Raw genomic sequence first — 23,474 nt, 5'->3', positions numbered from 1 at the left:
CTCCCCCATAATCCTGTAACTCCAATAAAACTCACTGGTTCACCAAGTTGGACTTTGGTGGTATCTGAACTTTGGTTTGGCATTGGTTCCCTCTCTGGGGTGAGTAGATGTACATGTTTTATCTTCCCAGGAAGTTTTGTCACAACACAAGCTAACACTAGTATCACTATCTTCTGTGGAAGTACAGCATTTACAAAAGGTGTCAAGTTCCCAAATTTGCCAGGTCAGGAAGACTGCCCCTGTTCCCAGAGCACAGGGGCATGCCACACAACCTTTTGATATAGGCGTTTTCCTTCCCACTTACAGTGAGGAAGCCAAAGGCCACGTCCCATATGCCAGAAATGGGCAGACACAAATTACTCCAAGTCTGCCTTACCCCAGGGTTCTCCTTTCTCACAGAAGCTTGGAATCTGAAGGACGAACCTTCTCCCTTACACATGTACCCACAGATTATGTCTCTCTGTCTCCTCAGCCTAACCTTTAGCACCTTGGGGCAGAATAGAATTTCATTTCTGGCCCACTGTAGTCCCTTGAATTCATCAGACTATGCATTCAAAGGACTCTGCTGTAAAAGAACTCGGAGACATCCATGTGTGTGAAACAGATGCTTTCTCCAAAGTAAGACAGGGCCACAGACATCAATAAAGAGGACTGTGAGTACTTTGAAGATTCACATAACATTCAGATGACACCCTCATGTGGGGCTAAACCTGAATTTAACCACTAGGTTGAGTGTGGTCAATGAAAGGATAAAGTTGGTGGCAAGGAGTCTCTGATAGGCTAGTGACAGCCCTTATCCAACCACCTTCAGTATTAGGTGTCACTATGAACTTCCCTGCCCCAGCAGTCATCACAGTGGCTAGTTTGGGGGACAGCAAGAGTGAGGTGCAGAGACTGGGAACCCTGGAGATTGATGCTCTTATAGTTATATTGTGACACCACAGAGCGAGACTTCTGTGGCTCCTCGACATTGAGGTAAACTGATCCCCAGCCCCTTGTCCTAACCAGAGAGAATGCCAACAAGGCCCCCAACTCCAACGGAAAACTACTCAAAAGTGATTTCAATCTGGGGAGCAGTAAGTAAATTATGAGTTTTGTGAGTGCCAAAATGTACTTTGAGCCATGTGAAGTCTGTCATTTCCAGGCAGCTGCTTGAGAAACAAAGGCACTTTGTACAGAGACATTCCCTAGTCCTAGAGTCATTTTACATCTTGAAAAGAATCATGGAGAGTGAGAAAAGCCTGCATTTAAGAAGGCATGCATGTTTCTTTAGGAAATGAGAAACTTCCCACAATTTTTGCAAAATCTTGGAACCTAAGATAATACACTTCTTTTTGAGTTACCAAATTCAGCATTTAAAATATAAACATGATTAGAGATATACTCTGCAAATGTTTTATTGTGATTTGGGAGGGAGTCAAACGCTGTCTTTCTCTATGGGAGAAATAAAGAGATCTCTAATTAATAGGGGTTTTTGTTATTGTTTTGTTGTTTTGTTTTTCCAGACAGGGTTTTTCTGTGACTGGAGACTGTCCTGGAACTAGCTCTTGTAGACCAGGGTGGTCTTGAACTCACAGAGATCCAGCTGCCTCTGCCTCCCCAGTACTGGGATTAAAGGCATGCACCACACCGATCTAATTAAAAGTTTATAGATGAATTACCCTGGAATAGAGATTCTACTTATTAACATGACAATAGAACATCCATGTCTTTGTTTGAGAGCTCCTCAATTATCCCACTATACGACAACAGTAACATTTAAGTTCTCATTGTTTTTTCTGAATGTGGAAATCACAGTGCTCTGGAGCCGGCATTGAGAACGGGAGGGAGGTATTCCTTACCTTGAAAGTCATTATGAGATGAGTAAAATGGAATTCTGCTTCCAAATCCAGTTGGATAGTTACATTCTCCACGCCTATAGATTTTCCAAACAATAAAGGAGATGGTGAGATCAATGGGGGAACATCTGTGAACAGCTGACTCTCCTCCTAAATGGCCTTTAAGCTCCTTATACAAATTCCCTCTTTCTTCTTAAAGCTGGAGTTGAAGCTACTAATGGGGGTACTTTGTACTTATTTAGAGGTGAAGCACAAGTCAGAGTGATTCTTTAGTTTTCCATATATCACTCCAGAGTTCAGCTTACTGGATTTGCTCACTGCCACAAGACATCTGGCAGAAAGCCTCTCAGAGAGCCTGTTTGCTTTATAAGCCATAACCACTACCCAAACCCTCCAAGCCAAATGGGGGGAGGGGCATACATCTAGTGAACAGCAGGGGGTCAGTTTGCAGAGACACAATAGAAACACAAATATCCCTTTTTTCTCTAAGGCACAGGAAAGAAAGCAGGTGAGTATCTCGTGTGTTAGTACATGCTAACTCAGAGAAACTCATCCTTGATGGGAGCAACCTTTGGCTACACTTCTACATCTGAAAAACAATTTTCTTTTCCAAGGAGGCAAAGAACCAGTCAGATAAATAAACCTGTCCCGGAACAAATGAAAACTTCTTCCCTTTCGGGGGAAAGCCTGAACAAACAAGCCTTTGCACAGTACATGGTGCCCTGAGGGTGAGACACCCACTTGAACACACTAAAAAAAAAACCAGTGGAATTCCAGGGATAAGAAGCAAGGCCATCCCTAAGGCCCTCAGGTCCTCCAAGGTGCCCCCTGTCCCTGTAAAAAGATGCCTTTAGGGTTCATTCTCCCCAACAAAGAAGTCTTGAATGCAGGAAGACAGGAATGTGTCAGAATGAATCATGTTCAGCTGGTATATTTTCAGGAAGTCAGTAGGACCTTTTGAAATAAACTCGCCTGCTGGAAAATGGCCAAGTCGACCGAGGGGGAAAAGTGGTCACTGGAACGGATGTGAGTTAGTTGGAATGCTAAAGAAAAACACTATAATCACAGCCATGAGCCTTATCTGAATTACTAAAAAGAATCATCTCACAAAACCACTCTAAGCATTTCTTTTTGAGTGAAATATTAGCTAAGCAACTATACATTTCTGCTCTTCTAGGCTTTTGAAATAATGTAAAGCACAAAGCAAGACTAGCACCATCCCTGTAACAAAGGGACTCTCTCAGCAATGTGTGTCCCTAAAAGCACATTCCATTTAGATTCACAGCCTGATAAATCAGGACCCTTTGCACTTTTTCCTCTTAATATGGGAAGGAAAAAGATCTTCGGAGAACAGAGTATGATTATTTTACAGTGTATCCCTGTGAAGAGTGAGAAGTCACTGTCATTCCAGAGCATGTAGGCTCAACCTCACCCTCTAACCACCCAGCACCTGCAGAACACACAGAAACGAGATAAAGCCACAATCATAGAGAGCCTTCAATTGTCAACTATCAGACAACAGATATGAAAAGGTGAAGGGACAATCAGTGACTTTCTGGATGCTGAGCCCCATCTGTCTAATCTCATCTACCCTCTGTGACAGAGCTCAGGCCCCACTGTTTGCAAAATCTTTCTAGCATTTGGGAACTTTTGTTCCCCTCAAAGCTATTGAAATGAATGAACTCCTGACATCATTAAGAAAAACCTTTAACATTTACCACTTTTTAACTAAAATGGGGCCATCCTTCTCCCAATCCGCAGGAAGCTTTGTATTTGCATTTCACTGCAGGGTCAGTGCAGAAGGGGGTTGGTCAGGGAGAGCTCCCAGACTCTGTGCATCAAAAGGTTTAAGCTGTACCGGCAGTCCTCTGGAACTCAGATTGGTAGAATCTTTCTTCATTCTGGACTACCAACCAGTGTATTCTCTTTAAAAACAACCCATTCTAAAAAGTTAATCTACATGCTTTCTGAGGAGCATCTTTCTCTCAAGCAAGTTTGTAACCAATCGCACTCTCAAGACTGACCAATGAGCAAGCAACCTTCCCTGGAAACCAAGACTTCTAGAAAGCCTATAATTCATAGCCAGATACTGAAAGCCATAAAGGAATTCCTCTTAAGAGGGATAAATGGCAGGTGGCTACAGGCACCTAAGAACTCCTGAGATACAGGATGTGTAATGAAGAGGATCTAGTTGTTTCCAGGTTGTTTAAGACCAAGATTAGGTTCACTTCTTAAGGCTTCTTCTATAATTTAAAAAATAATTTAAAAAAAAAAAAAAAAAGATTTAATGAATGCAAGCATGCATAGCAGCATATACCTGTATTCTTAGTAATTTGAATATTGAGGCAGGGGGTTTCAAGTTTGAAGCAAGCTTGTGCTTCATATAAAGTTGCAGGTTGTTCAAAAAACGAATCTAAGATCTAATGTTATATGGTTAACTAACCAATACACCAACTCTTCCTGTACTCCCTAAATTTCACATAGCTTTGGTTTTACAGCAACATTTGGTTAAGCCAAATGACAAAAAAAGAGGCTGAATTCCCATCACTGCTAACAAAGAGGCATGTTGACAAACTGTACAATTGCACCACAGTGCTTATTTTATGGGATGATTATTTGTTTCATGAATCTTTTGTAGCTAGAAGGTGGAGGAAGAGAGGCTGGTAACAAAAAATGCTGCTATGTTCTGTGGAAGGTCCTGAGTATGCAGTCTTCCCATGCTCTCTCCTGACTCCCCTCAACATACACCCATCCCCTGAAGGCCGCTCAGGGGGAGGCCTACTAACACTCTTTGGTCTAGCATCAAACACTGCATCCTGACTTAAGAAAGGAGGGTCACATTTGATGAAGCAAGTTGAGTGCTCCAGATAGCATGCTAAAGCCAGTACAAACACCCATGTGAACTTTTTCCTAGTTAACAGTCAGTCATACTCTGTGGGACTTGCTCCCCTATCAATCACGTACCATTTTCAGATTGCCACCAAATCTTAAGGCGGTTTGGAGCAAAGGTAGTGACCACATTTTCAATGAGATGGCTGTCAGGATTGAAGGCCTCATGATAAGGGTCTTGGGAATCACATATGAAGCATTTCTTGTCCTCCTAAAAACACAACAGTTTCATGAGTCTATGAAACAATTTCATTTAAAAAAATCATTAAGTCCACAATACAAAAAAACAAATGACCACCTTTAAGAAAGGTAAACGTGTAAAAATTATGCAATGTATGTCATATTTTTCACTTTTAAACTTACTGAGTTGTCTAAAATGCTCTGGAAAATTATCTCCTCCTTTCTTACAAACTTAAGATCGAGAATAAAATAGGGCATTGTGTCCATAAACTTAATCACATTTAAATTTCTGGGCTTAAATCTTAATCTCTGTAAAGAGGTATTAGAGAGTTTTTGCTGACATGATGCAAACCAAAAATTGGGGGCAAAAAACCAACAACCCCCCCAAACCAATTTATTTGTCCTGATTTTGTAAGGCATACATGAAGGAGAGACCATATATGAGACAAAGTATGGAGTCTGTGGGAGTCAGAGAGCCTATTCTTCGTTCAAGGTTGGGGTGCTAAGCAGGCTAACAGGAAAACTGCTTAGAGTAAGGGGAGGAAGACCTATTCTGGGATCAACACAAACCAGGGGCATTTCTGAGGACCCAAATGGACACAAACTAGGATGACGGACTTTAGTTTCCATACAAGCAAATTAATTTCTCAGATCTCTACTCTTCACAGTATGTTATAGTGAGCCATAAACAGAACAGTTAGGGATTCCTTTCCCATATGGAGCTTGGCTCTATGCCTTTATTTTCTGAATACAGATTATTTTACACCTAAAAAAATGATGTTAAGCCTGAAATAGCCACAGACTAATAAATATCACATAAACAGGATTTGGTCAAGGGTGATGATATAAAGCTAATACAGACTGTAATTTTACAATTGTATTTATGTAGCTTCTTGACAAAAATGATTTGAAGATGAGGGTGGAGGGCAGGAATCATGGAACAATCAGGGCCAAGACCAAAGGGATCAGGAACTACAGTTGCCTGCTTTCCTTTTATACCCGCTCATTTCAGAAAGAGAAGACCTTGAGATCTGTGACAGGCACTCTATAGTATCACAGATAATCATACAACCCAGGGAGTCTGGCTCTACTTGCTTTTAAGTGCAGTTTTCACTGTGGGCAAGGCTGATTTCAGAGTCTGGTGATTCACTGACAAAATCCCCCGACCTCTGAAGTGAATGTTAGCAAGACAGTTTAGGTGAAACTGAAATGCTAATATTAGAAAAGGTAACATTAATTGCTTTCGTTAACTTGTAGTCAAGGAAACTAGTACTGAAGAACAATTACCAGAACTTAAAAAAAAAAAGTTTAATTATAGCCTCTCTTCTAATCAGGAGGAAGCAGTCTAGACAGGTCTCTATAAATCTGGAAGCAAATGAAGTAGAATCCACTTTGCCACATTGGAACTCCATTTTATTACATGTGCTAACAAATCCCAGGTCACTGTCCTGATGAAGCACAGTTACTCACAAGCCTGGGTGGACTGAGAGGGTTCTGCATGCAATCACTTTGCAAGTTTCCCTGCATGTGAGAATAACACCTTCTGTTACTGTATCTTTTGCAGTCTGTTTTTATTTTTCCCAGGGGATGGGAGCTGGGGGAAAAGACTGAGCAAACAGATTCTGCTTCAAGATACTATATGATGTTCTTTCTTTCATATTAGCTCTTATATAAGTATGGCTTCTGGAATCTAAAACCTGAGTCCACGTTTAGAAGCAGGCACAGCCCAGAAATTTCATTTTGGTCTTCCACCATCACAATGCCATGACAACCAGGGCATTTTTTTCAATGAGGAAGTGTGTCTGATCCTCACAAGGCTTCAGTGCTTGGGACATCCTTATACTCAAATGAAAGATGGAAAACCCAACACCATCGGTCAGCACACAAAGACGATGATTGAACTATCTTCAACACACTTTCAAAAGGGCTTGAACAAACAGCACCAGCAAACACGCAGGGCCCTACAAGGGCACAGGACAGAGGCCAAGCTCCTCTGCAGCCCGGGCTTCCCCTACTGATAGGTGGCGGTGGCAGGAAATGTTTGGCGGATGCGACTGTGCAAACTGAACCTGGGAAGACAGGGTGAGCTACCGGCCTGATCCCCGGGCTCTTTTGCTGGCTGTTCTCCTATTTGAACTGAGAGCAGGATGTGAAGTCTCCTGGGCATGCCCCTTTGGTCAGCCAGGAGGCGGAGGAGGATGCAGCCCACAGTGTGTTCACCAGCCAGACCCGCCTTACCTGGAGGTGGCTGACAATACAGTAGGGCTCTGGTTTGTGCAGTCCGCATGTCGAGGTCACTGAGAGCTTTTGAGCTCGGCCAATAAGAAGGTCGCCAGTAGCAGGGTAGCAGCTGCCTTCTGCGCAGCCATAGCTGAACTCTGGTTCCTGAGCATGCACTCGGGTACCACACAGGGCTACCACAACGTTAGGGGAAGGAAGAAGAAAGCAAGACACAAGTCAGAGCGGAAAACACACGCACGCGCACGCGCACACACACACACACACACACACACACACACACACACACACACACACACACACACACACACACACACACACACACACAGAGCAGGGGGGCAGACAGAAAGGATTCAGAAGAAAGAATATATCGAAAAACACAGAAGAGAAATGAGCGCCAGAGAAGGCAGGGCAAGGAGAGAAGGGAGAGGAAAGAAAAACAGACATGTCGTTAGGTTTGACCAGCAGTCAGCTGAGCGCATCACCAAGGAAATCCACCAGACTCTTTTGTCTACTATGATCTGCCCCAGCCAATCAGCCCGTCCGCGAAAGGTGGACGTTGTGACCCGGCCACTTAGAAGTGCCTGGGCCAGGGCGCAGTGAGGTGGGCTCCGCCACGCGCTGCACACCCGCTCGAGAGATCCCGAGAGCACATGGCAGTGCGCACATCCTCGGTGCGAGTGGGGTAAATCTGTGGGCGTGGGGACACAAGACTATATACTCGTGCACGCGCCAGGGTCACCGGCGATCACGCCGGGTGAGGCACTGCGTTTGTGGTAGAAGCCAATTCCCTGAGCTGGTGTGTCTCTGCAGTTCGGTAGTGGCTTCAACGCTTCGCCATTCCAGCAAAGCACCCGGCTCAGCTCTTAATGGTGCCACCCCAAGACAAACAGCGATAGTTAATTAAAGCCACATGGCCCCAAACTGTTCCCAAGACGAAGCCTGTTCTGGGCTCTGACACTTTTGTGCGTAATGGGTTTTTCGAGGATCCTCGGCAGCCTGCCCAGCCATGCCAGGGGGCCTGACTTCGGTGGTGGGGAAACAGCGCGAACTGGTAGAGGGTGCAAAGCCCCGGAGCGATCGCCTCGGGGGTCCGAAGGACTGCGAGCTCTGTACGCAGAACCCGGGGATACGGGTCGGCGGACCTCGGTGTGTGCGTCCTCGACCACCACCGAGCCGAGAGCTGTGGCGACCGATCCCAGGGGGGTCATTTCCAACCATTCCCTCTCTCCCGATCCACCAAGGTTCCCTTCAAAGCAGGAGAAAACCGGTTTGGGGATTTTCTTCCCTAATGCCGGAGCACACCCCTCCCCCCAAGCCCTTCGCCTGAGTTACCTAGGACACCGAAGGCGAACACCTGGAGCAGCCCCATGTCCAGTCCTTGTAGCCGAGGGGACGCGGCAGGGGAAGGAGGTCGCCGCAGGCAAGCTGCCTGCCTTTTCTTCTTGTCTTCCTTTCTGGAGAGGTAGAGGGGGGGAAAGGCAGATGTTGAGAGAGAGGAGAAGGGCTCTTCCATTTCCCGCAGCTCCCACCGGCGTGGAGTGCTGGAGCCAGGAAGGGGTCAAGTCTCTTAGATACTTTGTTCTCCTCTGCCGGCCGGAGGAGCGCTCTTTGGGTTCCTGGCAGCCCACCGGCCCAAAGAAGGGAATTACAAAGTTTCGCCTTGGGAGGAACCGAGGGAGGCGCCTCTGCTCATGCGCACACGGAGAGCGGGGTGGGGGTGGGGGGGCGAAGGGGCGGGAGGCAGCAAGGGGTGGGGGCTGAGGTCCGGGTCCCACCTCCCTAGGCGCCTCTTTTGTTTTAAGGCAGCATCTGCGGGCGCAGTAGGGCTTTGGTGCAAAGCGTGGGCTGGTGGGTTCACTCCTGGGCGCGCTTCCCAAGCGAGCGCTCGGAGCGGGTTCCCGAGGGATGCGTTGGGGCTGGTCCTAGAGGTGGGTGTACAGGTCAGCCAGCAAAGCCCCCTCCCCCCAGGACCTCCCGCGGACTCGTGCATTTACTTTTGTCAGAAGTAAGCCACCAAGTGAGCCCGAGGCACCTAGCGCTGGGGGAAGGTGGGTTGGGTTAAGCCTTTAGAGAAAGGGTCAAACTGCTTGCCTCTTAGGAACTTGAGCTGTCGTTAACCGACATCTCAGAATGAAAGAGCTAGAGCTTTGCGTGTATGCTATATGTGTGGTGTAGCATAGGTGTGAAACCTGTTTCACAGAGAGGACATCATTAGCTGCACATTCTTAGCGCACGAATTTATTCAGGACATACCTACAGACCCTGCTACCCAGGGAGTCATGGCTCTGAATTATTTGTTCAAACACACACCAAGTTAATAGCCCACGTCTTACCTGAACTCAGGTAAATTATCGATTTTCTTTTCCCACCCCAGGGTAGAAAGGTTGGCACGGCCAGAAACTGGGGGGTTTTGATGAGACGCCCTTCTCCATACTGCAAAACAGAGTCCTGCTAGGAACTCCATGTTGTGCCCAAGTGGAGAGGGAGGGCTCTAAGAATGCCTCTCGAAGCACTGAATAAGGTTAAGTGGAGGTAAGCAGAAGGTCCCCATTACTAAGGGTTAGAAAGGAAAAAGAGATTGGGGAACAGACCCCAAACCTTCCTAAAATCCCAACTTAAAGCCTTAAAGCTTTCTTTAGTCCTGCCCTGAATGAGGGGAGCATCAGTCAGCTGTTAGACCAGTCAGAACTGATTAGTTTTCAGCCGTCTCAAGACTGGATTAAGTGGCTGATTGGTCAGTTTTTAATTTAGCTGCAATTAGATTGGGACTAGGGAAGTTTCTAACCATTGGACCATAGAATAAGCTGTTTTTCAAGTTTAGAAATGTGCATTAATTATTCACCAAGTTAGCACTTACTCTGCTGCATTTTCTCCAACCTCTTGGATGTTTGGGATCCTTTAGGGCTGCACTGAGAGAGTACCCTACTATTGAAAGGGTCTACTGTAGGACTGCGCTCTATATAGATCAACAGAAAAGTAGTCAGATGCAGACTTTTTTTCTCCTTGATCAGCTTTCAGGGCCCTGGATCAGTTTTATATTAGCTTTTCATCCACCCCAGTTGCAAGTGCTGTGCCATTCAGTTCTGAGACTGGCCTCAGGACTGTGCCAGCGGCAAGTCAGTTACCTTCAGCACTCTTCAAGAGATGGCTGCTCTCCTGACCACCTCACTCCCCCAAGTCAATTTAACACTACTAAAAATCAACCAACCAAACAACAACAGCAAAAACAAAAAAGGAGTTATTTGTGTTTGTGTGTGGTGCATGTATACATGGAGGACAGCAGTTGAGGTCTGGTGTCTTTCTCAGTTGTTCTTATTTACTGAGACAGTGTCTCATTGAGTCTGGCGCTCCCTAATCCCTCCTCTTATCTCCTAAGAGAGATGTGCTCACATAAAAACTTGCTGGATTCCTTTGCCTTCATTAGAAGTGAAAGGAGCCCTGAGTTTACCTTACACTCCCCTGTCCTCCATACCTTCCTCTCTGCAGCCCAGGCTCTTGTCCTTGGGTTCTCTGTTTCCTCACGGTTCCTCCTTTGCCCCACTACTGTCCTGCTCGCTTTCATCTCCACCATACTACACATATCCACAGACCCTGGGGTCCTCTTTGATCTCTTAGGGGCATATACTTCAGGGCCACACCCTTCCTCTTGAAGTCTCCTTTAGTCCCGGCTTCTAGGACATGATTCTGAATGTTTCTTACTGGATTTGATACTTTCCATTTCTCTTGACCATCTCTGATCCCTTAAATACCAGTGTTCCTAAAGGTTGTATCTTCATCATTTATTCCCCCCACACACGTTCATTCATATCCAGGTTCCCCACCAACTGGCCCAGTCTCCCTCTTCTTGAATTCATGTCTGTCCCCAGTATCTGACTCAGAATTTGCACCTAGTTTGTAACAGGCCACCAAGTAGCTCCACTTTGATGAATAGATACATAAACTTCATGCAAAACTGAGCTCATCTCTTCACCCACCCTCATAGAACAAGCTCTTTCTTTTTTGTTTGTTTTTTGCTTTTTGAGACAAGGTTTCTCTGTGTAGCTTTGGAGCCTGTCCTGGCACTCGCTCTGTAGACCAGGCTGGCCTCAAACTCATAAAGATCCGCATGCCTCTGCCTCCCAAGTGCTGGGATTAAAGGCATGTGCCACCACCGCCTGGGATAAGTTATTTCTTATTTGGACTATTTGTGCCATGGTCCACCCCTTACCTCCAGACAGAAAGCCAGACATAGCCATGGCATGGCCAGCAGGGCACAAATGTAGAACTCCTTTATTAAAGCCATATTAATAGTGAGTGGCAGCACAGCATTGACCTAGGATAGGGCTCTCCTGAATGTTAACGTACAAAACGAGTGTCAACAAAGCCAGCCCAGCTTGTAAATCATGGATACATCTCCTTCACTCTCTTTGACCCAATTGTGTGATCCTACTGTGATTTCTTAGCAACTAGTTGCTGTATGCCTCTTGGTATTATTTCCAGATCTTCTCCTCTCCAGCCAACTCCTCCCCAGTACTCAGTACTCCCCAGTCTTGGAAGGTACAGCCTTGATCCTAATTCTCTTCTTCAGAAGCTATAGAGTATGTCTTAGCGGGGCGTTGGTCGTGCACGCCTTTAATCCCAGTACTCAGGAGGCAGAGGCAGGTGGATCTCTGTGAGTTCGAGGCCAGCCTGGTCTTCAGAGCGAGTGCCAGGATAGGCTCCAAAAGCTACAGAGAGAAACCCTGTCTTGAAAAACAAAACAAAAAAAAAAAAAAAAGAAAAAAAGTCTTTATGGCTCTCTATTCATGGGCCCTTTGTAGGGACTTAGCAGTGCTTCCGCATAGCCTTTTACACACCCTTTCCCTCTTACAGCACTAGTTCTGATGCAGCACTTGTGTGACACAATGCTGTAACTATGTGTTTGGGTGCTTATCTCTCTCAGGAGACAATGAGGCAAGGACAAGTAAAACGTGCCCCTCCCCCCAGCTAGCATACCACCAGGCCCATCACAGATGCTTAGTCAACAGTTTTTACTCAAAGTGAAGACTAGTCTGTTTTTTAAATCTTCCTTAATTCATGTGTCCACCTTCTAGTAACCTACTATGAATTTGTTTCTAGTCAGAAAATATCACTGTCCGCTTGAATTTGTGTTAGGAATACTTCCAGATTTTACAAATGAACAAATTCTTGCAGCTCATTATAGTTTACACAGCTTCCTTGACTTCTGAAGATGTTGCAGATTCAGGAGGAGTAGATGTCTTGTTAGTAAGCCTTTTGCTCTGGCTGGCGACATACTCACTAATACTCACCTGTCTCCATCCCTGGAGAGCTCTCTGATTTAGAATGGCAGGAGGGATTGCAAATTATTGGCTGTTTGTCTCACAGAGTATGGGTCAGTTATTTCCCGGAGGCCTTTGTTATTTCCACTTGAAAAACTTCCACAAATATTTATTTTCAAGGTCATCTTCATTTCACAGTATTTAAATGTCAAGTATGTGTCTCATCTTAAATTCTGATTAACATTGAGGCATCAAGGACTTTGCATTCAAGACTTTGATCTTTTAGATTGGAAAACCTGATTATTTACATAAGCTTGTTCTCAAGAAAATATTGGATTTTCACTGCTTTGAAAATGAGATTGAAGTGTATTTCTAGAGATTCAGAATTGATATCTCTCTCATACACACAAGGTCTTAGGCCTTACATATCTGTTTTTTGAAAAAAATATGAATAATTACACTTCCTTTGGTTAAGGAGAAAAATAAACAACACTGTCTAACTTACTTAATTTCAGCAATACAGAATTTCACTTACAAACCAATTCTTCTTGCATATTGTAGTTCTTACAACTTCCTTGATTTTTGAAAGTGTTACAGGTTTGGGAGGCAACAGTCAGATGTCAGTCACAGGTACCTTTGTGCACACCCCTTGAGATGTTCTGAATGAGAATGCCTTCCATAGGCTTAAGTATGTGAATACCTGGTCCCCAGTTGGTAGCACTCTTTGGGAAGTTTAGGAAGTATGACTTTGCTGGAGGAAATATGTCACTAGAGATGGGCTTTGAGATTTCACAGCCACATCCTGCTTCCAGATCCTTTTCTCTGTTTCCTGATTAGATTTGAAGATGCTATCTTTCAGCTTCTTGCTCCTGATGACATGCCTGTGTTTGTTGAATACTTCCTCATCTTGACAAACTCTTACCCTCTGAAACCCTAAGCCAAAATGAACTCTTTCAGCCAGACAGTGGTGGCGCACGCCTTTAGTCCCAGCACTCGGGAGGCAGAGGCAGGTGGATCTCTGTGAGTTTGAGACCAGCCTGGTCTACAAGAGCTAGTTCCAGGACAGGCTCCAAAGCCACAGAGAAACACAGAGAAACATAGAGAAAGCAAAAACAAACAAACAAACAAACAAACAAAAACCCCCTCTTCTATAAGTTGCCTTGTTCATGGTATTTTATCACAGCAACACAAAAGTAACTACTATGCTCCTTTTATACCATGCAGATCAGTACTCTGCAGTTTTGCTTTGTTTTTGTTTTTTACAAAATAGCCTTGTCCCTGGGAACTCTTTGAAGGCAAAGTCTGTATTTCATCTAACGTATTCCCATCAGGAAAAGTTTTCTAGTATATTATAGATATTGAATATCATTTGTTGGATGAATAAATAAATACATTTAATAGCCTTTCTTTCACTGCTTAGAGATATCTTCCATCATATGGAAAGTATAGACAGGGGTCATGGCGTGCTATGCCTCAAACTTCATAATAGAAGATATTTGTGTTTGTGTTTATACCAAGTCTCCCACTGCTAACTTCCCTTGGATTGCCTTTAGAGAACTAGTCCTCTTCGTTTCAGCCCGAATGTTCCAATGGTCTTCAGCCATTATCATCTCCGTTCTTCCAGGGATTGGTTCAGGGATGGCTGTGAAACTCACATTTTCCAGTTACAGTGACTCTGAGATTTTACGTGTGTGTGAATTCCTTGGAAGAAACTCTCTCTTAGTCCTTGTAACTTAGAGTTTTGTAGCTGTCAGTCTTCAATGGTGGAAGCCGCTTGAGCTTGGAATCAACACTAAAGAAAGCAGAAGTATATCTTTAAAAGAAAATGATTTATTTATTTATATGTGCATTGGTTTTGGTATGCAGGTATGTCCGTGTGGGGGTGTTGGATTCTCTGGAACTAGGGTTACAGACAGTTGTGAACTGCACATGTAGGTGATGTGTATTGAACCTGGGTCCTCTGGAAGAGCAGCCAGTACTCTTAACTGCTGAGCCGTCTCTCCAGCCATCAGAAGGTATGTTTCAAGGATCCCTTGAGGTATCTTGGTTCAGCTGTACCTGAAGTCATCGTCTTCCCTCAGCTGGTTAGTATTTTTGGATGTGTAGCATGAATGAGGAATAAATTTGGTTTTAGCTTAAGATTTAGGCAGCTTTCATATCCACCCCAGACGCTCTTTGGGAGGCCAGTACCAGACTAATCCAGCCCCCTGATCATGGATGCCAATGGGGAGGCCCCTGCACTCCTGGGAGCCTCCGGAGGTGGACTGGCGTTTTGCCCTGGTGTGTGTGGGGGACTTCGAGATCCCATCCCACTTGAAGGGATGCACTCTGTCTCTGAACACATGGGGAGGGACCTAGGCCCAGCACAGGAAGATTTGGTGGACTTGGTGGAGCCCCGGTTGGGGGCCCTACCCTGCCTGGGGAGTGGTGGGTGGATGGGGTGGGGGGTAGGTTGGAGGTGGGGGAGAAGGAATGGGGTGAGGGGAGGGAGAGGGAGAGGGGAATTACATGTGAAACAAGCCTGTTCCCTAACTTGAATTAATAATAATAATAATAATAATAATAATAATAATAATAATAATAAAAACAGAAAAAAAAAGATTTAGGCAGCTTTCTTTGCTGCAACAGAGCATAGTTTGTACTTTCTGAAGCTATCAACCCTTTTTAATACTTCTTTACAAATGGCTATCCATCTACAGAGCATTGCAAAACAGGTATCTCAACTGAGAGGACCCAAATCTGTACTAGAATGCTTTAAGATAGTCACTGAAGTGGGCATTTGATATCATCCAGGCTTTTCAGGGTTTAGAAAGTCTACACACCAAGTGCATTTTACTTCCCAAGAAGATGGTGAGATCCAGTCCTGAGTAACTTCTTTTCCTTTTCTTTTTGTGAAGACTGAGTGAGTTAGTGGTGCATCTGTGTGAGTGAGTGTGCACGCATGTGTGCACGCATGTGAGTGCTCATGTAGACTCTGCTTTGTAGAAATTAGAAGAGGGGGCTTATGTCCTATCATTCTCCACCTGCTAATCTGAGGCAAGGTCTCTCTGCCTGAACTCAGTCCTGACATTTTCTCACTACACAGGAAATTATCAGGTCCTAGCAATCCCCTTGCCTTGGCCTTGGGCAGAGCTGAGGTTACAGGGGTGGGCTGGACTTGGATCGACATATAGACCCTGTGATCTGAACTTTGGTCCTCTTGATTGTGCAGTAAGCTGAGCCATCTCTCCAACCCACCTTCACTTGTTCTATCTACGACTATCTGTGACTGTTGATTCTTCGTTTATGGATTTGGGCAGCTGGTTGCCAAGTTGGCTCTTTAAAAGTAAGTCACAGAGACTGGTATCTGAGATGGGGCTAGATAGCTGTAGGAAGCTTTTTAAGGAAAAATTTTAAGGCAGATTGATAAGGATTGACATAAATGTAGCCAGCTAAACACTTAAGACATGAATCTAGTCATCAACCCCAACTTCACCTTCTCTGGATTCTGTTAGGAATAATGAACGTGGGGAACCATGGCGGATTCCATGGCAGGCAAGGGTGACTGAGGCAGGGACAAACATTCCAGGCAGACAGAGCTTAAGTGAGAATATTTATTAGAAAGGGAATGGGGAAGGAAAGAGAACAGAAGTAAAGGGACATAGAGACAGAGAGAGAACAGAAGAGAAGAGGGAGACAGGAAGAGTCCTGCCCACTCCAGGGGAACAATTCGAAAGAGAGCTTTAGTGGGTGGGGGTGTGTCTTTTAAAGGGCTCCTTTGCACCTGGGCTGACCAGGTATCTGCCTGAGTGCATTCTGCCAGGTGACAGGGTCAGGCCAGCATAATGCTTGAATCCTTACACTATCTTTGCTCTTACTCATGAGTGACTCACCATATCTACTGAAAAACACCCTTAGAAGATTGAACAAGCAGCTGAGTATTAATTCTGTGATGGATGCTAAGTTTTACAGAGGAAAGCAACTTAAAATGAAGTTTAGTGACTTTATCTTTTAAAACAGTCTGCCTAAATTTTTTTTTAAAGGTTGTTTCCAAAAGTTTATTTGGGTTAATGGGACCTGCCTTTCCCAGCTCTATAAGATGTTAAAACCCATAAAAGTCAGAAGCCTCAATGCCAGCTGTCCTTATTCCCATACCTAAAGTTTTAATTTTTCCTTTACTTTGTTGTTTAATCCAGACTCTGTCTTATTAAAAGGTCAAGGCCAGACTTTCTGTGAGCACCTGAATCTTCCCATCTCTCCCACAGCTCCAAGTGTACAGGGTGAATCCTAAGAAATGCAAACAGACTCACAACAACAACAACAGAAAACTGGTCTGCCTATGGTTTAAACTAGTTGGGTTCAGGGCATGTCATTGTACCAGAGACTCCAAGTGACATGTTTGTAACCATAGAGTTCTGGGTTGTTAATTATTACCTGGGATCATTCAGGAGCTGGGTTTCATTAGCAAGCTGCACACTCTACTATTTGTGGCTTATAGCAGAACAGATTCTAACTCCCAGTCAGGGCCTTCTTGCTTGGGAAAAAAAGATGTTTGCCCTGATTGTGTTTCTGAAGTGATGGCAACATTAGTAGAAGCCTAGTCCTTTCTCAGGCAGTGGCAGTCTTGCCTCACCTCCACCATAGTGCCTTTTCAGGCTCTAACCACAGTTCACCTCAAATAAAGGGCTACCCCCCTGGAAAGAGCATTTATTTCCATACAGGTGCCCTGCTAAGGCTGCTAATCAGCTTGAGGGAGGACAGTCCACCCTGAGCCCAGTGGTCCATTTTTATCACATCAGAAAACAGACAATGTGGTGATACTTTGTGATCTAACAAGTAAAGCTTGCTTGAAGATAAGAGTGTGGAACTAGCCGCTAGTTAGCCATAGAGGCCAGGCAGTGGTGGCTCACACCTTTAATCCTTGCATTTGGGATGACACACCTTTAATCCCAGCACTAGGGACTTGAAGACAGCAGTGGTATGGCTGGGTGGAGAAAGAAATATAAGGTGGGAGGAGACAGGAGCTCAGGCAGGAGTCTGAGTTTTCACAGATCCAGCATTCAGTCTGAGGATTCGTAGAAACAGGTCTGAGTATTCAGGAGAGGTAAGAACTAGTGGCTGGCTGCTCTACTTTTCTGATCTTTCAGCATTAACCCCCATATCTGACTTTGGGTTTTTATTATTAAGACCAATTAGAATTTATGCTGCGAGTCCTATGTTTTTCTGCAGAATTAGGTGCTGTTTAAATATTGGCCTCCTGTTAACCAAACATGGTAGAGGGCATGCTGGTTCTCTCCACCTTAGCTAACAAAATACCTCCATTCCAGTGAGGATCCAGGACTCAATGATGTCTAACTAGTCCTGTTTAGAAATCATGAAGTGCGATGCTTATAATCTACAAAGATGCTTATAATCTCCCCCATAAGTGGTGCTGTTACTTACTATTTAGTCGATCTTTAGCTTTGGAAGCATCACCTACCTGGTTAGTAACTTTAAGTCTACTGTGGCACAGCTATCATCCCTTAGTAGGCATTTCTTCAGAGCCCATTAAATGCTAAACATTGCTATATACAGTGACAGATAGTCTACTCATAAGAAAAATCAGACTTACATTAGTGTATATATTATTGGCAAAAATAAACAATGGCTCCAATTTAAGATGATGAGAAAGTCATTTTTTTCCAATGTAGGATTTTGTTCATGTTAGGAAAAGACACTACTAGTGAACTACATTCCCCAAAACATGATCTTCTGTTTCCAGAAATGAAACATACATTTATATAAAAACATGATGTTAAAAGAGATACATAAGTGATGATGCTTTTGCCTGTTTTTCAAATTTTTTAATTTTTATTCTTCTCTCATATATTACATTACCTTACCCACAGAGACCTCCCTCTCCCCTCAGAGAAGAGCAGGCCTCCCAGGCACATGGCATAATATGCTATAATAATATGCTACAATAAAAGCAGGCACATAGCCTCACATGAAGATTGGACAAGGCAACCCGGTAGGAGGAAAGGGTAGGGAAAAGCATCAGACACATGTAACTGGAGTTCTTAATTGGTCTAAGTAATAAAAACCCAGAGTCAGATATCCAGGAAAATGCTGAGGGATCAGAGAGAAGGAGCAAGCCACAGCCACACCTTACCTCCTTAGCATCTCAGCAGACCCGAGAGTCAGTTCCTGTTTCTCCCTGCTTGTATCCTGTCTCTGCCCCCCTACCTCACTTCCTGTCTGTCTGTATAGACCTCCAGACCTCTATGGTTAGCTAGTGGCAAGCTCCAGTCTCTGACCATCAGACAGGCTTTATTTGTACAAACAAGGTATCACCACAGAGACATCCTTGCTCCAACTGTTAGAAATCCCACAAGACATCCAGAAAAGCTGCTGGGCAGTGGTGGCACATGCCTTTAATCCCAGCACTCAGGAGGCAGAGGCAGGTGGATCTCTGTGAGTTCGAGACCAGCCTGGTCTATAAGAGCTAGTTTCAGGACAGCCTCCAAAGCCACAGAGAAACTCTGCCTTCGAACCCCACCCTCCCCAAAAAAGGAATCCCACAAGAACACCAAGCTACTCAGCCATAACATCTGCAGAGGACCTGAGCCAGACAGACCCATACAGGCTCAGTGATCTCTGTGAACTCCCATGAGTCCTGGTCAGTTGATTCTATGGACCAAGTTCTCATGGACTCCTTGACCTCTCTGCTCCTCCTAGCCTTCCCCCCCCCTCTGTAGGACTCCCTGGGTTCTGCCCAATGTTTGGCTATGGGACTCTGCATCTGTTCCCATCAGTTGCTGGATGAGGTCTCTGGTCTCTTTGATGGAGATTCTGCTAGGCTCCTGTCTCAGAACACTAATACTTGGAGTCTTTGCTGGGATTACTCTCACAGATTCCATGGACTTTCCATTGCATGAGGTTTCCATCTTGCCTCCCCCCCCAGTACCAATCATTTCTCCCAGTATTCCCCTCCATCTGATCCATCCTGTTTCTAATCCCATTCACCTGTAAAATCTATTCTATTTCCCCTTCCCAGGGAGATTCTTTCATCCCCCCTTAAGCCCTGCTTGTTACTTAGCTTCTCTGGGTTTGTGGACCATAGCATGATTATCTTTTACTTTACATATACCTGTAAGTGAGTACAGACCCTGTTTTCCTTTCTGGGTCTGGACTAACTCACTCAGAATGACTTTTTTTCTAGTTCCAGTCATTTGTCTGGACATTGCATGTTGCCAATTTTTTTTTTTTTAACAGCAGAGAAATACCCCAGTGTGTAAATGTACTTTATCCATTCTTCAGTTGAGACATCTAGATTGTTTCCAGTTTCTGACTTTTTTAAAAAAATATTTTATGTGCATTGTTGTTTATGTCTGTATGTATGTCTGTGTGAGGATATCAGGAGTTAGAGACAGTTGTTATCCACAGTGCCTTGTGGATACTGGGAATTGAACCTGGCTTCTCTGGAAGAATAGTCAGTGCTCTTAATCACTGAGCCATCTCTCTAGCCCCTCAGTTTCTGACTAGTATAAATAAAGCTGCTATGAACATAGTTGCGCAAGTGTCCTTGTGGTAGGATGGAGAAACCTTTGGGTATATACTCAGGAATGGTATAACTGAGAAACCGCCATATTGATTTCCAAAGTGGCTGTACAAGTTTTCACTCCCACCAGCAGTGGAGGAGTGATCCCCTTCTCCACATCCTCAACAGCATGAGCTGTCACTTATGTTATAGATCTTAGCCATTCTGACAGGTGTAAGATGGAATCTCAGAGTCATTTTGATTTGCATTTCCCTGATGGCTGAAGATGTTGAATATTTCTTAGTGTTTCTCAGCCATTTTAGATTGTTCTGTTGAGGATTCTCTGTTTAGATCTGTACCCCATTTTTAAATTGGATTATTTAGTTTGTTAATGTCTAGTTTCTTGAGTTCTTTATATAATTTGGAAATTAGGCCTCTGTCACATGTGGAGCTGATGAAAATCTTCCTACTCCGTGGGCTGCCATTTTGTCCTATTGATGGTGTTCTTTGCCTTACAGAAGCTTTTCAATTTCATGAGGTCTCATTTATGAATTGTTGATCTTAGTGGTGGTACTATTGGTGTTCTGTTTAGGAAGTTGTCTCCTGTCCCAATGTGTTTAAGGTTATTCTCCAGTTTCTCTTCTGTATTTCTGGTTTTATGCTGAGGTCTTTGATCCACTTGGACTTGAGTTCTGTGTGGGATGATGCATATGGATCTATTTGCATTCTTCAACATACTGGCATCCAGTTGGACCAGCACCATTTGTTGAAGCTTTTTTTTTCCCATTGTGTATTTGTGGCTTCTTTATCAAAAATCAGGTATCCAAAGGTGTGCGGATTTTCGTCTGGGTCTTCAGTTTGATTCCATTGATCAACATGTCTGTTTTCATGACAATACCATGGAAATTTTATTACTATAGCTCTGTAATACAGCTTGAAATCAAAGATGGTAATAACTCTAGAAGTTCTTTTATTGTACAGGATTATTTTAGCTATCCTGGGCTTTTAGTGTTTTCATATGAAGTAGAGTATTGTGCTTTCAAGGTCTGTAAAGAATTGTGTTAGAATTTTGATGGGAATTGCTTTGAATATATAGATTGCTTTTGGTTAAATGGCCATTTTTACTATGTTAATCCTACCAATCTATGAGCATGGAAGATATTTCCATTTTCTAATATCTTCTTCAATTTCTTTCCTCAGAGATTTGAATTTTTTGGGGGGGGGGCTTCGAGACAGGGTTTCTATGTGGCTTTGGAGGCTGTCCTGGAACTAGCTCTTGTAGACCAGGCTGGTCTGGAACTCACAGAGATCCGTCTGCCTCTGCCTCCTGAGTACTGGGATTAAAGGCATGCATTACCACTGCCTGGCCAAGATTTGAAGTTTTTATCACAGGTCTTCAGTTGCTTGGTGCCATGGGGTTTCTATTGCTGTGAAGAGACACCATGACTCTGGCAACTCTTATAAAGGAAAAACATTTTAATTGGTAATGGCTTACATTTTCAGAGGTTTAGTCTGTTATCATTATGGTGCACTGTGGTGGCATGCAGGCAGACATGGTGCTGGAGAAGGAGCTGAGAGTCTTATATCTTGACTTGCAGGCAACAAGAAGTGGTCTGAGTGTCACACTTAGCATAATTTGATCATAGGAGACCTCAAAGCCTGCCCCACAGTGACACACTTCCTCCAATAAGGCCATACCTACTTCAGTAAGGGCACACATCCAAATAGTGCCAATGCGCTTACGAGGACAAATTATGCTTAAGCTACCATAGTTGATTAGAATTACCCCAAGACATTTTATATTATTTGTGGTTATTATGAAGGGCGTTGTTTCCCTGATTTCCTTCTCAGCCCATATGTCATTTGTATATAGGAGAGCTACTGACTTTTTTTTTTTTTTTTAGTTAATCTTGTATCTTGTCACTTTGTTGAAGGTGTTTATCAGCTGTAGGAGTTCCCTGATAGAATTTTGGGGTCACTTCTGCAAAAATTGTGATACTTTGACTTCTTCCTTTCCAATTTGTATCCTCGTGGTCTTGAATTGTGTTATTGCTCTAGCTAGAATTTCAAGTACTATGTTGAATAGATATGGAAAGAGTGGACAGCCTTGTCTTGTTAATGATTTTAGTGGAATTGCTTTGAGTTTGTCTCCATTTAATTTGATGTTGGCTATTGGTTTCATGTATATTGCCTTTATTATGTTTAGGTATGCCCCTTGTATCCCTAATCCCCAAGACTTATCATGAAGGGATATTGGGTTTTGTCAAAGGCTTTTTCAGTATCTACTGAGATGATCGTGTTTTTTTTTCTTTCAGATTGTTTATATGGTGGATTGTATTGACAGATTTTCATATGTTGAACTATCCATGAATCTCTGGGTTGAACCCTACATGATCATGGTGACTGATCTTTTTTTATGTGTTCTTGGATTCAGTTTTCTAGTATTTTAGCTTTAATGTTCATGAAAGAAATTGGTCTGTAATTCTTTCTTTGTTGAATAATTGTCTGGTTTGGGTGTTGGGGTGACCCTGGTCTCATAAAATGAATTTGGCAATGTTCCTTCTATTTCTATTTTGTACATTAATTTGAAGTGTATTGGTATGAGCTCTTCATTGTAAGTCTGGTAGATTTCTGCACTAAAACCATCTGGCCCTGGGCATTTTTTAGTTAGGAGACTTTTAATGATCTGGTCCTGATTTACTTTGGTAAGTGGTACCTATTGATTTTCCAATTTTGTGGAGTACAGGTTTTGAAGTATGACTTAATGATTCTTTGAATCGTCATGGTGTCTGTTATGTTCTCCTCTTTGTTTCTGACTTTGTTAATTTGGATATTCTCTCTGTGTCTTTCAATTAGTTAGGATAAAGGTTTGTCTATCTTGTTGATTTTCTCAAAGAACCAACTCTTTTTTAAATCGATTCTTTGTAGTCTTCTCTTTGTTCATTGATTTCAGACTTCAATTTGATTATTTCCTGCCATCTAATCCTCTTGAGTGTGTTTGCTTCTTTTTTGTTCTAGAGCTTTCAGATATGCTATATGAGATCTCTCTAAATTCTTTGTGAAGGCATTTAGTGCTATGAACTTTCCTCTTAGCCCAGCTTTTATCTTCTCCAATAAATCTGGGTATGTTGTGCATTCATTTTCATTGGAGTCTAGGATGTCTTTAATTTCTTCCTTTATTTCTTCCTTGACCCAGTGGTCATTCAGTAGAGAGTTGTTCAGTTTCCATGAGTTGTAGGCTTTCTGTTGTTGTTGAAATCCAACTTTCATCCATGGTGGTCTCATAGGATACAGGGGGTTGTTTCAACTTTCTTGTATCTGTTGACACTTACTTTGTGACCGAATATGTTGTCAATTTCGGAAAATGTTCCATGAGGAGCTGGGAAAGAGGTATATTCTTTTGTGTTTAGGTGAAATGTTCTGTAGATATGTTAGATCCATTTGATTCATAATGTCTGTTAGCTTCATTATTTCTCTGTTTAGTTGTTGTCTGGATGACCTGTCCATTGATGAGAATGGGGTACTGAAGTCTCCCACTGTTAATGTGTGAGGTCCTATGGGTGATTTAAG

The 23,474-nt window shown here is 43.5% G+C and overlaps 1 protein-coding gene across 3 annotated transcripts in view; it reads right to left on the bottom strand.

Moving 5' to 3' along the window:
* The window catches only part of Lamb1 (laminin subunit beta 1), a 68,463-nt gene extending 59,619 nt beyond the window's left edge, over positions 1 to 8,844 (bottom strand). The window contains exons 1-5 of one of the 3 annotated variants that reach the window (XM_027416975.2): positions 8,724 to 8,844; positions 8,481 to 8,602; positions 7,146 to 7,321; positions 4,803 to 4,938; positions 1,842 to 1,915 (exon numbers count right to left, since the gene is read on the bottom strand). In XM_027416975.2, the coding sequence (XP_027272776.1) occupies positions 1,842 to 1,915; positions 4,803 to 4,938; positions 7,146 to 7,321; positions 8,481 to 8,517 (423 nt within the window). In that variant the 5' untranslated portion in view covers positions 8,518 to 8,602; positions 8,724 to 8,844. Of the gene's footprint in view, positions 1 to 1,841; positions 1,916 to 2,579; positions 2,650 to 4,802; positions 4,939 to 7,145; positions 7,322 to 8,480 lie in introns of those variants that run through there. The other 2 variants (XM_027416974.1, XM_027416978.2) reach the window with 2 other exon arrangements.
* Between the last annotated feature and the right edge of the window lie 14,630 nt (positions 8,845 to 23,474).

The sequence above is a fragment of the Cricetulus griseus genome, chromosome 5 (assembly GCF_003668045.3).
Source record: "Cricetulus griseus strain 17A/GY chromosome 5, alternate assembly CriGri-PICRH-1.0, whole genome shotgun sequence".
Classification (NCBI taxonomy): domain Eukaryota; kingdom Metazoa; phylum Chordata; class Mammalia; order Rodentia; family Cricetidae; genus Cricetulus; species Cricetulus griseus.
The sequence above is the reverse complement of the archived record's forward strand: the minus strand, read 5'-3'. Positions and strand labels throughout refer to the sequence as shown.